At 40.9% G+C, this 17,129-nt stretch overlaps 2 protein-coding genes across 5 annotated transcripts in view; both read right to left on the bottom strand.

Annotated features, from left to right (window-relative positions):
* Positions 1-17,129, bottom strand: part of LOC143283115 (uncharacterized) — a 551,198-nt gene that overhangs the window by 161,514 nt on the left and 372,555 nt on the right. The gene's annotated exons all lie outside the window — the stretch shown is intronic.
* LOC143283113 (oxygen-dependent coproporphyrinogen-III oxidase-like) overlaps positions 1-17,129 on the bottom strand; it is a 203,949-nt gene that overhangs the window by 12,964 nt on the left and 173,856 nt on the right. For all 4 annotated transcript variants that reach the window (XM_076589228.1, XM_076589227.1, XM_076589229.1 and 1 more), the window contains 2 exons: positions 13,959-14,070; positions 4,541-4,620 (listed from right to left, as the gene is read on the bottom strand). In XM_076589228.1, the coding sequence (XP_076445343.1) occupies positions 4,541-4,620; positions 13,959-14,070 (192 nt within the window). The remainder of the gene's footprint in view (positions 1-4,540; positions 4,621-13,958; positions 14,071-17,129) is intronic.

Consider the following 17,129-nt stretch of genomic DNA (forward strand, 5'->3'; position numbering starts at 1 on the left):
AAAAAACAAACAAACAACAACAAAAAAACCCAGAAAAAACCCCAGCTGTGCACGAAAAACATCCGTCCCCAAGGTTAGGTAGTTAGATTTGTTGTAAATTTATGTGCTTATATTTGGGGGTGCTCGAAGGACTGAAATCCTGCAAACAAAAAACAAATAAAAAATCATTTCATTAATGGCAAACTGACCAAGAACATATAAATAGATGGACGAAACTAATGGGCGCAAAGCTGACGCCACTCAGCCACCATGCCAGTCCTCCAGGACCCCACATGCTTAAAGTGCAGTTAAAATGTGTGTGTGTATTCGTTCTTCAGTTTAACGAGTGGGAGGAGGGGGAGGAGGGTGTGTGTGTGTGTGTGTGGAGGGGGGGGGGGGGTGAGGGAATTACTGTGTACGCATGCGAGTAAGTGAAAGTGTGTGTGTGTGTGTGTGTGTATGTGTGTGTGTGTGTTACATATAGAAAATGATTGATTTAAGTTTTGTTATTAAAAAAACCCACCCAAACAAACAAAAACATAACAATATAACATATTTCTAATGAAAAACTAACAACTATAACAGCGAACCAACTGGACTATTTAACAAGGAGTTGAAAAAGTCATACATTAGCAATGGACTGCTGAAGATCGTCAACACTGAAGATGATTTCAGTTCAGGGATCTGAGACTTCAACATATTGCAAGTTGGTATATGATCAGCTGTTATGTGAGCACCACAGATGCAAGAAACATTACTGACATTCAGCTGCCCCATGGCGGTTGCCGTTGGGGCGCTACAGATGACCTGTCAACCAGTCCTCTCCATCCATCCCTGTCTTTCGCACATTTGACCGCCTCGCTCAGCTTCAATCCTGTCCATTCTGTGATGTTGTCTTCCCATCTCTTCTTCTGTCTTCCTCTCTTCCTTCCTCCTCTGACTGTTCCCTGGAGCACTGTCTTGGCAAGCCCCTCTCCTCTTGTTACGTGGCCGAACCATTTTAATTTGCGCCTCTTGATGGTGGTGAGAAGATCTTCATAGGGACCAATGGCTTGCCTTATTCTGTTTTTGACTTCCTCATTGGTTATGTGGTCTTTGTAAGAGATGCCAAGCAGTCTTCTGAAGCATCTCATTTCTGAGGCCTGAATCCTCTTCTCTAATTCTGCTGTAAGGGTCCATGTTTCACAAGCATACAGGAGAACTGAGTAGATAAGGGAACGCATGAGTCTTATCTTTGAGCTGAGCTTGACTGCCTTGTCCTTCCAAATGGTGTTCAACTTGGCTAGTGTTGCAGCTGTCATTGCAATTCTGGCTAATACTTCAGGCTTGGACCCCTCATCTGAAACTATTGCTCCAAGGTATTTGAAATTCTTCACGGTTTCAAGCTTTTCTCCGTTGGCAGTGATGTCAGTTTGGATGATTACTGACATATTTTGTCCTAAAACAATTCATTTTCCATCTGCAGATTAGAGAAATGATTTGCCTCTTATGAAAATCATTATGGTAATGTTTTCCCATGAAACCATATATTTTCTGTATGTTCTTATGTAACTCGAAATATTTAAATCTAAGTCCTTCGTGGAGCTTCTAGCTATTTTTTTTTTTTAGCCAAAATGTCAACTTTTTCATTATAGTAAAAACCGCAATGACAAGGAATCCAGCAAAAGGTTATGTGAGAGCCTCTTAATAAGAGTTCGTGAATCAAATGGTTAATTTCAATAATGAGTTCATACCTAACCGTTTCTTTTATAAGTTCAATAGCGTGAAGAATTGATTTAGAATCAACACAAAATAGAATCTGAAATATAGTGTGTGTGTGTGTGTGTGTGTGTGTGTGTGTGTGTGTGTGTGTGTGTGTGCATGCATGCCTCTGTGTGCTCTGCAAGGCGAAGTTAACAAAGGTCCACCATGTAACATGGGCCTGTTTACGACTTCCTTTACCACAGTCTTTGGTCATTGCAGTGTCAAAGCCACCTGTGTGTGTGTGTGTGTGCAGTCTTTGGTCATTGCGGTGTCAAAGCCACCTGTGTGTGTGTGTGTGTGTGTGAAAGAGAGAGAGAGAGAGAGAGAGAGAGAGAGACAGTGTGTGTGTGTGTGACAAGGGCTCTCAAGGCAATGGCATAAGCAGCAGAAATGAGTTCCAGCTGGATCTGGTCGAGGAGGAATGAAGGTAAACTTCATAAGGATTAAATTTCCTTACTCAAATTAGGCGTACAATGGCTCAGTGGTTAACTCACTCAGTACGGCCAGTCCTCTTTTCTCCTCTACACAGACCCCTCGGATGTCCAGTGGGTGTCTCAATGACCCAACCTTTAGCTTCCGTCATCAGAATTGTGGTATTCTTTGTCAACATTCACCTCTTCAGTATAAGAGCCTTCCTCTTGCAATATTTTGATGGTGGTAATTGGGGTGAAACGCTGTTAACGTCATCTCTTTCGCCGTTCATATGGAGAGAGTTAAAATGTCTGCCAGAAAGGTGACTGTTAAAAAGAAAAGGGGAATCCAGGAGTCATGACCTGGGTGCGGCCCGGCCCCCTTAGAGTGTAAGGAGTTACGGGCTGAAACACTTGACTGAGGGGGGCTACTCTGAAGACCTTGTATTATACAACTCTCACTATAGTTTCTCATCACTATCATAAAAACCTTTGCTATAATTTTGCTAATTTCTATGTTTCTTTGTTTAAGTCTCTTTTTTCACAATGAAATCAAATGCCTGAGAAATATGTAAGGTAGAACAGATCTGTTTACAAGTACATTTTTGGGGGGTAATCTGTACACAATTTTTACTTTAACATTAACATAAATCTCATTACTACTACTAGTCTTCAGGGAAAAAATCAACAACATATTTTTCTCTTTTTTTTTTTTTTTGGCAAACCACAGTGCAAGAATGTTCTGGCTTCACAACAATAATGTGGAGAAAAGATAGTGAGCAGATCTTTCACTCTTCACACTTGAGCGTAGCATTCTCCACAATAACAGTCTTGGGACCCTGCTAAGTTTGTAGCCACAGTTTTGATGTTGCTGCTGGTTGCAAGTCAACAGGTTGTCTTGATTAAAGTGAAAAGTTCACAGCCAGCTCCTGCCTGTCTGTGTTACATATAGCCAATGAGGCCTGTCTGTAGCAAGTCCAAGTGGACAACATACAAAAAATGGCTGTGCCCATCTCCAAATCTCTCCCCCTCCCCCACCAGCCCCCACCTCACTCTTCCACTTGAAGAGCTGTCAAAATCACAGCCATGCTATCACCCTCATGCCCCTTCCATTCTCCCATCCACTTGTGACACTCACCACAATGTTTTCTTTCTCTATCTCTATCCCCCACCTTTCTCTCTCTGTGTCTCTCTGCGTCCCCTCAAATTCCCTCAATCTTGATCCATTCATCAAAACACCACATCCCATATACCTTACTTGCTCCTCCCAACTCTCCTCCTTTTACATGGACTGAATAAGACTGGCAGAAAAGATGGAGGGTAGTGGTAATCGGGAGGGTGGGGTCCAGGGGGGCGAGGGGTCAAAGTCCAGTTCTGTTGAAAGGCTGAAAGGTCAGACACGTCAAAGGGCAGTGTGGAAAACCTTGTTTCCATGCAACCACCATGTAGATGTAACAACCATCTGCACAACCTTCCCAGTCAAACTATGTCCCAACCTTGTTCTCCCAGTTTGTCTTAATCTGTATGTTACCCCTCACTCTCTCTTACACTTACACCTACACAATGCGATTGCCTAAAAACACACACATTCACACATATTCATGCAAATTCACACACACATGACTTCACTAAAACAGATTATATGGATATGTGAAGAAGGCTTTATTCTTTTTATTCTCCAAAATCTAATCCTCAAAATTACCATATGATCCCCAGATTTTTAGACAGGCTGTGATAGCTCTCAGATTATTTTTTAACTTCATCAACCAGAACAGATTTTACTTCATTTCACACAGGTATTGCAGTGTGCAAGAAACATTCAAGAAAAATGACACACAATATCAACAATATATGATACATAATAAAAAGTATAACTATCCTGATAGCTCTTAGACTTTAGTTCTATAGGAAACATTGTTCTCTGTGTGTGTGTGTGTGTGTGTGTGTGTGTGTGTGTGTGTGTGTTTGTGTGTGTGTACATTTGTCTGAAGCTTGCAATTTTCTGAAAGTCAGGCAAATTCAAATGAATATATAAAAGTCTATGTTGACCCCACTAGTACTATCTTACTTAGATCTGTCAGTTCTCAACATTATTTGTTTCACAGTGGAAATGCAGGCTTTTTCTAAAACGCTGTAATAAATATAATAATATAGGTGTGTACATGAAGATACTGATTTGCAGTTTTGGACATGTTTACTTGATACATCATTTTAAGGAGGAGTAACACCATTTGTTTTACAAGAATACACCAAAAACAAATACAATGTAAACATGTAAAAAGAGGTACACACATGGAACACAATGACAGAATGCAAATAAACAAGAACAGAAATGATAAATTAATGTTAAGCACAATCATGCAAAGATTATGTCTTTATATCAAAGAAAAAATGCACAATTATCTCACCTTGACAAACTGGAAGGCATTTTCCTGGTTGGGTTTATCCACATCATCAAAGAAAATGCCACCAACTCCCCTGCTCTCTCCTAAGAACACAAGCAGAATAGATTTGTTCAACTCAGCCTGACACATCCTTAACAAAATCTTGCTTACAGATATCAAAGAGGTTTTTCTTTTCCAACTGAAATAAGGTTATTTTTGCCTCATATTTCTTTGCAATACTTACCAGCCAAAACTGAGAGATTATCTTTACTTTGGGCACTCTGCTGTACCAATGGTTGAAAGCCATGGAATGTCTACTAGCTTGGCTGAGGAAACCCTGTCGCACTGTCGGACATCCCTTGCTGTGCATGCTGACAGTGTAGCTGACCGAGCCATATATGCCTGCATGCATGCATGTGTGGATGTGAGTGTGGACATATATGTGCATGTGTGTATAAGTTAATGTGTGTGTCTGATCTGGTGAGAGAGGGAGAGGAATAAACACACTTGCAAGAACATGTACATTTGTGTGTGCACATTCTAACTCTCACGCGTACATGTAAATGGACACACACACAATCAAAAGGAATCAAGACAACCGCCTAAAACCGTAAAGCCCTGCATGGGTACAGAAGATTACAATTTTTAAACAAAGTATGTTTTTTCCCTTTAAATAATGGTGACAGGTTAACATGATACAAGCTCTTTAAAATAACACATGTAATTGAACCATACACAATATGTAAACATGCACCCTTGTCTTCTCCTAAGACTCTTACAACATGATAATAAACAAACATGTAAACATGCACCCTTGTATACTCCTAAGACCCAAAACTACAAGTAAAACACTTGAAAAGGTCTACAGTAACAAATACTTCCACTGTTACCTAAGCTGTGAATTATTTCTGGAAATAAACAGTTCTAACTTGTGTTACATATATGCAAATGCCTTAAGCATGGGGCTAAAGCCTGAATCATGTTCATATTGATTTTCATATTTTTATTCTCTCTCCCTCTCTATGAATTCTCTTTCTCTCTCATGCACTCAGTACTAATGTTTAATAATAATAATGGTATTTATATAGCGCTGAATCTTGTGCAGACACAAACCAAAGCGCTTTCGCACCAGTCATTCACACGCATGCATAACTCTAAAACTGTAGAAACTAAAGACAGGAAGGGCAGACAAGGGGGGCTATTTTGGGAAGAGGTGAGTTTTAAGGCCAGACTTGAAAGAGCTGAGAGTGGAGACTTGACGAAGCGAAAGAGGAAGTTCATTCCAATTGCGAGGTCCAGAGACGGAGAAAGAACGGCGGCCAACAGTCGAGTGTTTGAATCTGGGTATGCGTAAACAGAGTGGATCCTAAGCCGATTGTAGTGAGCGAGATGGAGTGTAGAGGTGAAGGCAGCCACAGAGATAGGAAAGGGCAGTTTTGTGAATACATTTATAATATAGAGTGCTGATCTTGTACTTTATTGAGACAGGGAGCCAGTGGAGATCTTGCAAAAGAGGAGTGATGTGCTCAGATCTTTTCTTTCTGAGGACGAGTCGGGCAGCAGAGTTTTGTATGCGCTGAAGGGACTGAATGGATGAAGCAGGCAAACCAGACAATAGAGACAGCAGTCAAGGCAAGAGAGAATTAGAGAAACGACAAGTCTAGATGTTGCGTCAGTGGACAGATATTTACGAACGGCACTGATGCGCCGCAGTTGACAGTAGCAGGACTGACATGTCTGACTGATTATTTTTGCATGGACAGTGTATTGTCAAGGACAACACCGAGGTTCCTGACTGATGTGGAAAGAGGAGGGATGGATGTACTGCCAAGTTTGATTGTGTCAATTGTGATGGAAGACAGTTTTTGTTTAGTTCCTATGATCACTGCTTCAGTTTTGTCCGCGCTCAATTGTAACTTATTTCGAGTCAAGTTTGGAAAGTTTCTTTCTGATCTTAACTCACTCGATACTAACAACGGGTATTTCCGTCGTCCGTTTCCAACCGGTTTTATACAAACAACGAGTATTGCCGTTCCGACCTTCAAAAATTTCCACAAGTCATGTCGTGACCCAGTGTCACAGACACAGCCATCCATGTTATAGCCTAATCAGGGTTCCCAGGTGGTGGGCATGAAGCCAAAAAAGGACCTTTAAAGGACTTTATAAGGACCTCAAATCAGTTTAAAAGGACCTTTGCCGACATGACTTTACAGTACACCCCAATCTATTTGACATGCAGAACAGCAGACACTTACCTCTCATAAACGGAAGAACAGCTAATCCCATCTGACTGTCGTATTTAGTCTTTGCAATTCACGTCACTGTAGGCTAGGCCTAAGCAAAGCAGCAGCAGCAGGCGTGACTCACAGCCACTGTACCACGCTTCGCGTCTGCCACCGAGCAGAAAGCGCACTACTGTTAGGGCCTAGGCCTATAGGCTGTATCCTCCTACAGTAAGTACTGAGTTTCAGACAATCGCGTCGGCATCTTTCAACGCGCTTTGCAACTTGCGGTTTTGGTGTCGAAGGTGTTTCAGTTTCGTTCTCAAGTCTCTTTCTCTTCATAAAACAGGACTTAACAGTACCTTTCAAAAATTAAAAGGACCTCCTGATGAGTTAAAAGGACCAACTTGCTGAATCAAAGCACTTAAAAGGCCTTTTGACCAAAATCCAATTCCTAAGGACTTAAAAGGACTTGAAAGGACCCTACGAACCTTGCTAATTAGCATAGGTCAACCTCTGACCACTGGAGTGGCTGGCAAGTTGCTTGTTGCTGTGCTGCTGAGCTATTTTTATCATCACCCAGGCCTTTGTGTTCAGACAAACAACAATGGCGTCACAACCCAGCATGAGTGGTTCACAGAGCAGACAAGGAAGGCATGTTTACACCCTAAGAGAAGCCGTGGAACTGGTCCAAACTGAAGGATCAGATGCAGAGTATGGTGAAGAAGGAGAGTGATTTTTTAGCATCCGAAGAGAGTGAACATGAAAGTTTGTTGGACATCGAACCTGAAGTGGAAGAGCAGAGAGGCGTGGCAAGTGATGCAGGCAGTGACAGTGAGAGGCAGGCGCACACGGCCTACTGGCTGACCAGAGCACGGACACTTTTCTGAAGTTTATGAGCAAAGAGTGGCATGAGGATTTTAGTTTTTTCCCTGCCATACCACCATACACAGACCAAGAACTGCACGGACTGCAATTACAAGGGATGACTGGCCACGCCCCCATAAACTTTTACGACGCAATATTTGACAACGAGATCATGGCGCATATCGTTGAAGAAACGAACCGATATGCCGCTCAGTCTCTTCAACAGAAAGGTGTTCTGCCACCCCAAAGTCTCTTTCGGAAGTGGAAGAACACCACAGTGAACGAAATGACTGGTTTCTTGGCGATACTCATACACATGGGTCTCGCCCATAAACCACAAGTTGCTGACTACTGGTCAACCAACCCTATCCTGGTATCACCTTTTGCTGCCAACATCATGTCCAGATCCAGCCTGTCTACACCCCATCTGCGAGACAGATTCAAGGCCCTCTACATCCCAGAGGAAAACATCTGCCTTGATGAGGCAATGTGCCCATGGAGGGGGAAGCTGAGCTTCAGGGTGTATATGAAAGACAAGCCTGTGAAGTGGGGGATCAAACTATATGAGCTGTGTGAGTCATCATCAGCTTATGTGTTTGACTTCGAAATTTTTGGAAACGTCCCCAACATCAGCAACAAACCGACTGATGTGGTGATGAGAATAGCAGAGCCCCTCGTGAAGAAAGGCCGAACAGTCTACGAAGACAATTACTATTGCTGCCCTGAGCTGGCGGAGAAGCTGGTGATGCAAGACACTCACTGTGTTGGGACTGTGCGGCCGAACAGGAAGGGTATGCCCAGAGAGCTGGTTTCTGCGGCCCCACCACGCGGCCATGTATACGCTTTATGCCAAGGTATGTAGTCATTTTATTTATCATGAGTTTGTTTCCCTATGATAATATGTTCACGCAATAATTTATAAATCAGACATCCTCCAGGATATATTTTCTTCCACATATGGTTGTGTTACAACTGATATTATGAATATGATATGTTCATTTGTACTTCATCTACATCACAAATATACAAATACTGTTTACACGTCTGTGGTGTGTGTAAAGGTACACAGGCATTGTTGAGTTTGTGGATGTGTGTGTGTGTGTGTGTGTGTGTGTGTGCATTTATGTGTGGTGTGTGTGTGTGTGTGTGCATTTGTGTGTGTGTGTGTGTGTGTGCGCATTTGTGTGTGTGTGCACGTGTGTGTGTGTGTGTGTGCTCGCGCACACATGTGTGTGTGTGTGTGTGTGTGTGTGTGTGTGTGCGCACACGAGTGTGTGTGTGTGTGTGTGTGTGTGTGTTTGTGTGTGTGTGGGGGGGGGCGTGTGCGCACACACACATGTGTGTGTTTGTGTGTATGTGTGTGTGTGTTTGAGTAAGTGTGCATTAGTAAGTGGTTGTGGTGGTGGTAGTGGTGTGTGTGTGTTTTCTTTTCCACTGCAACTGTTTCCCTAATTCTCTGTGTACATGTGTTATAGGTGCAGTAGGTGTCCTGAAGTGGATGGGCAAGAAGGCAGTGCACCTGATCACCACCAAGATGGACCCAGCTGAGATGGAGGAGGTCACCACAAGGACAGGCAGGAAACTAAAGCCCAAAGCTGTCCAAGACTACATTGTGAACATGGCTGGAGTTGACCGCAGTGACCAGCTCATGGCCTACATGCCACTCAACCGGAAGACGATGAAGTGGTGAAGCCTGCGGCCCATCCCCGTCCTCCAAGGCTCGCCTTCAAGGTGGACATTTTTCCACCGTTCTTCCTCCACGACTCAGTGGAAAGAAGAACTTCAGGAAATGCCATGTCTGTACTGCATGGCGCAAACGCTATCCTGAGGTTAAATTTCGGGAAAGCCCAAACTGATGCACAAAATGTGGTGTAACTTTGTGTGATAAGCTGTGCCAGGGAAGAGACATCACTTGTTTTCAAGTGTATCACACCACTGCAGATTATGCAAATTATTAGAAGAAAGTGATGTGCTTTTTTTTGGTTTTGTTTTTTTTTTGCTTTTTTTTTCTTCCATGTGTAGACTGCGGCTGTTTTGGATATCAAATAGTGAGGTTTTTGGCCCTATGATTAGTGTTAGTGTATTCTTACAGTACAGAAACTTTCAAATGATTACCAGTGTCCTTCATCGTAAAGGATACCCCAACTCCATCCAGCTACAGACAGAGTACCATAGACTGAAGAGCTAGCTGTTTACTGTGCTTATTCACTATATCAATAATCATGTCTCCAAATTTCAAGACTGTGTGACATTTCTTTTTCTTTTTTTCTTTTTTTCACACCATACTTATACCTACTGTACTGAAGAATGCCACATGACAAATTACCAACTTTTATTATATTTATTTTAACTCATTTGTATGATGCAGAAACTCTCAAACAGCCATTTTTTTAAATTTCTTTTTTTACACTCTACAGGGTTTGACAATGCAATTTATGTGGAAAATAACCCTTCTTTCAATAATGCTGTGAATTTCATCACTATGATGTGCAACCACCCTCAATTTTGTTATCACAAAAAAGGTAATCCTATTTATCTCTGGCTACAAAAAGTGAACCATAACAGTAAGAGCTTTGAAAGTTTGTACTCTTCTTATTCATTTTATCTGTGATAATGTCTCCAAATTTCAAAACCATGTGTCTTTTATTATTTTTTTTATGATTTGTTTTCAAACCATACTGATGCCTTGTGTACTAAAGAATGCCGTATGACATATTACCAATTGGCCACTTGCATGTTATTTATTTTAGCTCATTTGTACGATGCAGAAACTCTCAAACAGCCATTTTTTACACTCTACAGGGTTTGACAATGCAATTTATGTGGAAAATAACCCTTCTTTCAACAATGCTGTGAATTTCATCACTATGATGTGCAACCACCCTCAATTTTGTTATCGTAAAAAAGGTAATCCTATTTATCTCTGGCTACAAAACGTGAACCATAACAGTAAGAGCTTTGAAAGTTTGTGCTCTTCTTATTCACTTTATCTGTGATAATGTCTCCAAATTTCAAAACCATGTGTCTTTTATTTTTTTATGAACTGTTTTCAAACCATACTGATGCCTTGTGTACTAAAGAATGCCGTATGACAAATTACCAATTGGCCACTTGCATGTTATTTATTTTTGCTCATTTGTATGATGCAGAAACTCTCAAATAGCCATTTTTTTACATTCTACAGGGTTTTCACAATGCAATTTATGTGGAAAATAACCCTTCTTTCAACAATGCTGAAAATTTTCCTCCTATGCATTTGGAACCACCCTCAATTTCGTTGCTGTAAAAAAACTGTTTTATAACTCCAGCTACAAAAAATGAACCATGAAAGTAAAGGCTATGAAACTTAGCACCATGCTTATTCCATTTATCAATAAACATGTCTCAAAATTTCAAGTCATTGTGTTTTGTCATTATTTTGTTGGTGATTTTTTTTTTTAAACCTATACAAACGCCCAGTATCCAGAGGAACACGTGATTACAAAAAGCCCAGTATCGAGTGAGTTAACCCTCAACATATCACACTGTTTCTTGGAAGCTTTCTGGAGCAATTAATGGCAGCATAACATAGCATGATGCAATTTTGGTTTTCTCACTCAATGGATTAATGGCAGAAAATGGCTGCCATGTGCACGAGACAGTCACCTAAAAGTATCATGTAGTCACCAACAGGATGGTTCAGTCCATCTATTTTCTAAGACTGGTTGAAAACAGATGCCCAAAGAGTTGCAACTCCAGCATCCACTCACCATATTTTGTCTTATGATAAGGTGTTTTGGCCTGAGCAGCCTGGCCAGTTTTCAGTCCTTCACCCTGCTGTGTGATCAATCATACTGCCCTCAGCTGTGTTCCATCAGCAAGACAAATTCATAGTGTGCACATATCAGTCACTCACCTTAACCACAGATGAGCCTTTGTCAAGATATCCTTGGCCTGGGGCCTGTGTCAGGAAACTTGTCTAGAAGAGTAGTGTGAAAGTCAATGCCCAGAAGATTAGTGTTAAAGTCAAAGAATGAGGGAGACAGACAAAATCCATAAGTTTTCCTCACTAATGTGAGGACTCAGTCATCTTAAACCAGAAATCCCCAAGACGGAAGAGAAGGCAGTCAGTCTTCCAGGACTCTCCAGAAACCAGGCCCTGTTATACATGAAGGGGCTGGTGAATGAGTGGAAGCCAAACACACACATTTGCACTGCACCATCTGGCAGTGTGCAGTACATAGCAGTGACAGGTTTAATCTTTTTGACAGCATCTGTGAGTGTGTCTTGAAATTTTGGATGCTCCGAACTCTTTGTGTTGACTGAGTGCAGTCAGAACTGCAAGTGTAGTGACTAGATCCACTGAGAAAGGACTGAAAAGTGACTTGACTGGTTAGGCTGTTCATGACCACAACTTGCAATGGGATATTACTCATGAGGAGGAGGACTGGTTGTGCCCCTTTGAGCACAAAGCATTGCATCTGAGACAGGACAGGGCCAGTGTGTGTGTGTGTGTGTGAGAGAGAGAGAGAGAGAGAGAGAGAGAGAGAGAGAGAGAGAATCTTACCACAGCAACCAGATCAAGATGGAATAAATTCAAACAAATTCAGTATCAATATTATCCCTGCAATAATAAACAAGATAGGCAAGGCCTTCAAGACTCACTTGTGACTGAGAGTAAAACACACAAGCTTTTTATGTATTGAGTATAATTTCAAAATGTAATGTTTAAGATGAGAAAGATCAGTTTAAAGCAAATTAACTCCCCTAGCATTAATTACAGATTAATTTCCCTTTTTTACTATCTGCACCAAAACGTTTGCAAAATAAATAAAACTTCCATGCTTAGCAAAAGAAGTTCCTGTTTGAACAAAAAATGATAATAATGACTGCTCTTGTTGTTGGGTCAGAATATCAGATCAAAGTGCCAAGTTTAGAGAATACAAAAAATATAAATATAACAGTAAATGCAGTTTGCATATAATTAGGCTTCATTATTTTTTTTGTGTGTGCCCATCCCAGAGGTGCAATATTGTTTTAAACAAGATGACTGAAAAGAACTGAATTTTTCCTATTTTTATGCCTAATTTGGTGTCAACTGACAAAGTATTTGCAGAGAAAATGTCAATGTTAAAGTTTACCACGGACACACAGACGCACAGACACACACACATAGACAACCGAACACCGTGTTAAAACATAGACTCACTTTGTTTACACAAGTGAGTCAATAAAAGTGTAAAAATGTGCTTTTAACTTCAACTGTATCTCTTGGTTCTAGTATTCCTAACATTGCCTTTTGAAAATAATTTACATATCAGTTCTTTTTACATAACTCTAGATTTTTTTTGTAAGCCTCAAATTCTATATTGGAATTGTTTGTGCATATTTTTCTAATGTCTTCCTTAACAAGTGAATACAATGCTCACATCTTGGATATATAGCAACTCCTGTTATGACTTTGTAGGTCTCACAGACCCACACTTTCAAAAGAATAAAATATGGTGAGGATCCCACAGACCCATGACATAGAGATAGGGGAGCATGGCTACACTGACTCTACAGCAAGTTTTGGTCCAGCAGACCAATGACATGGAGATAAGGTGAACTGCTTCTTCAGCAAGAATGGGTCTGACATACTAATGAAGTAGGAATAAGTGGGTAAATAACAAGAATAACTGGGTAAATAACAAAGTAAGGTGAAGGTAAATAAACAAATTGTGAGACAAGTAAAAAATTGTGTGCAGAATTTTCTGTGTTTTCATGTATATGTGCCTGAGTATATATGTGTGTATGCATGTACATGTGCACACACATACAAGTGCTAAATGTGTGTGTATGTGTGGCATGTCTGACAGGTTGTCTTTTTTTTTCTTCTTTGCTGCCCCATCATCTGAAATATTTCAGTGGCAGTCGTCCATGTACAGCCACACCCAGGATCAGGTCACAGCTACAGTAACAGCCATGTCAGGAATACACACACCAGAGACCTTGTGCTTCTTCCAAGTCACTTGGGCGGTGTTCAGCAGAGCAGTGCAAATCGGATTCAACATACACAAGGCACTGCCTAATAAATCCCCAAATGACAACAATAACAGCTTGGTCACTGAGCCATACTGAGTGGAGACAGCATGTCTTCCCATTTAAGCCCATGGCACGCTCCATTCTGGTATGAGCCAGCCATGGATGAAAAATCCCAATTGTGCTGAGGTTAAAACCTGCATCCTCTCAGACGTCAGTTCTCAATGCAAACCACTTTGCCGAGGTGGCTGGTCTTATCAAGTCTGTTTATAAAAAAAAACAAAAAAACACACACCAAAAAACAACAACAAACAGAATATAACTGTCTCTCAAAGCACTTAGAATGACTGTACCTCTGTGTTTGATGAAGAAATAGTCGTCACACCACTTCTTGTATTCAGGATAGAACTTCTTGTCATGTTTGTCACATGCTTTCTTCAGCTCTTTGTGAAATAACGCCACATCCTGGAGAACAAAAGTTACACACAAAAATCACAAGTGGTTTCAATGCCTATCATCTTCAAAAGATTTAATCAGAAAGATGATTATGAATTCAAATCAACTTTCAGCTCATGGGTGTAAACAAAGGGAATCTGTATACTAACCCTGATTCAGTTATCTGTTTGATGAAGAAAAAAAATTCAACTCTCAACTCCTACCATTGTACAAATCATAGATTTTAAGTCTTCCACATCATAAACATTTTATTTCAATTGGTTGCCCGTTTATTTCACTTGGATCCAGACCTGCAAGATATTATTGGGTCCTTCCAAGTTTGTTGCAGGATGTTTGTATTGCCAGAATAAGCTTTTGGTTACAGTTTTTAGACATGACATTCTGTCTCTTGGAATAAAACCAAAGAGGGAACCATGTGTTTGTTCTGTATTGTCTGTATATTCTGTGTAGCTTATACAGGATTAAAAGGTTATGCCAGTCTTGAATAAAAACTAATTCATGTTTGCACATTTCTTCTGTCATTGCTGCTGTGTTCACATGTCAAATGTTTGGTATAAGGGTAAGCCCGGTGTTTCCTTTTTGAGGAAGTGTCTGGGTTTGTTCCAATGGACCTGTTATTTACCTGTGTGCTAGCTGAATCAGTAGCATTAGCAGCACTGACTTGAAGTTGTGTACCTTGTGAATGGAGACAGTTACCACTATTTACTATTTATTCTATCCCTTGCCTGCAGTTAAGAGAAAAGAAATTCTTAACAGAACACACAGTGACACTAACTAAATCACTGACATGTTCACTGCATGCAAATATTCTAAAGATTTAATCTGAATGAACATGCTGAAAATTCTAGTACATGGCACTTCCTGGTCAGCCTTCTTGCCTAAAATGTCCATTGCTTTAGGAATTGTTCTGCATAGCTACTTTTTTAATGAAGTATCTGAGTAGCAGTGTCATGGAAAAGATGGGGAACAGATTAAAAGTTGGACAGATTCAAACTTATACCTATGAGTTTTGGGATATTATGATATAAGTTAAATGTGGATCTGATGTGACTAACACAAACCGCACACCATTTCAATAGTTCTGCAATTTTTGTTGTTGTTGCTTTTTTTGCTGCCCAATCATCTGCACTGTTTTCAGTGGCACTACTCCCACACTACTCATTTCCAGTCCCCCATAGACAGCCTCATCTAGGTCCGACTGTTGCAGTCCCAGTGTTGGCAGTCCACAGGGAACCATCAATGTTAGGTTGCCAGGAATCCACATATCAGAGGAAACCCTGCACTGCTGCTGACTCACTCTAGTCATGTTTAGCAGCACCTGATCTGATCTAACGTACTTAGGACACTACCTGCTAAGCCCCCTACTGACGACAATAAATGCTTAATCGCGGAGCCAGAGTGAGTGAGCATCCCCTCCAGAGAGGAAACTGCCACCACATACATATCTCCAATGACAGTCCCCCAAGAATTTGCCGACACCAAGGACCTTAACAGGACTCATCCCTCCACTTGCGTGGAGGGGGATCGAAACTGAGGTGACCATGACAGCAGGGCATGAAAGGCCACAAAATCTTTTACTTTTTTTTGTTTTGTTTTCATGATGAAAGAGGAGGAGGAGGACAATGCTGCTATGGAGGTCCATTTTAAGTTTCAGACTATGTGACAAGGTTGTACTATATGCTTCCTTTCATAATGATGTCCCTGCATTAACCAGTAGAGTGCCTATAAGACGTCAGCAGACGTCCTACAAAAAGTATTGCCACAGTGCCTATAAGACGTCCACTGACGTCCTGCATATGTTCTGATTTTTCCTTCACTGGAGTTTGGTTCAATTCACATAAACAAACTCTGAACAGTTAGTCTGATGTGTCTGGATTAAAAAAAAAAACTATTTAATTGAACATTCATCAGGTAGAAGACCCCTTTCTACTCGATAATAATTTGCTAACTGACCACGTGATACGTGCATGGAAAAGGGGGTTCCATCACGTGCAAAAAAAAGGCATTGAAAACTGTGTCCAGTAAAGGAGGTGGTCACAGTCACCAGATTTACATAATTCCGAAAGCTCTGCTTGTGATTCTGGACAGCTTTCTTGATCAAGAAGGATCTCTCTTGCCTGATGATTGGTTTGCAAACAAAGGTGATTGACAATGACAGTGACGAAACTGACAGCCCATTTGATGGTAATTCAGTCCATCTATCCAATCAGACAGTGTTTTTGAACAAGTGGCTATGACTGACAGAATATGTGCAGTGAGCATTGAAAGAAGGGGAGGAGAGAGAGAGGAGTGATGTAAGACAATAGGTAGAATATCAGCCAGAGTTCATGAAGAGGGGTGTGGCTTTTAGGAACGAGCGTGCTCACATTTCAATGCAGACTGTAGGATCGATAACCACCAATGCTCCACGATTTTCAAGAAACGCAGGGTGGAACCTGCACTGGATGTGAAACATGTGCTTTTTGTTTTTCATGCTTTTTTTTCGCTGAATCAGGTGGTTGACTTGTTTGAAGAGGTGGCAAGCCGAATGCACAGCAGACACTTTAATTGGCTCACGTGCAACTTGAAAGGAGTGAATGTCATCAAAGAACACTCTCACTTGCGAACGCTCTTAGCTGTCAAAAAGCTTGCCAGCTCAGTTTCTGAGACCATGATTGACCTTTTACATTGACTTTACCCACCTTTGTCATTGTTGGGACAGTGATTTACTTACATGTCTGCACGAGCAGTGATTTGTTTTTATAAACTTATCTGACAATAGGCATGCTATTTCTAGCTGTATTTTGTTCCTTTTCTTTATGGATGTCATTATGTAGAGGTGGATATAGACCCTTCTGTTGCACAAAAATTATTATCTTGACTTCACATACCTGAACAGTTATTTACAATCAACCTAACTGGTAAAAAAAAAAAAGCCCAGAAGCAGAATCTACACTCATTTTCCTTCACAAAAACGTTTACTTTCTTTCTGTATCACCCATAGCTTTTGTGCTAGAATTTTTTGTGATTCATTACCCCCGAATCCTCAAAATTCCCTGGCAAGGGGAATTTTTTTTTTTTTTTTACAA

This window comes from Babylonia areolata, chromosome 6 (assembly GCF_041734735.1).
Source record: "Babylonia areolata isolate BAREFJ2019XMU chromosome 6, ASM4173473v1, whole genome shotgun sequence".
NCBI lineage: Eukaryota > Metazoa > Mollusca > Gastropoda > Neogastropoda > Buccinidae > Babylonia > Babylonia areolata.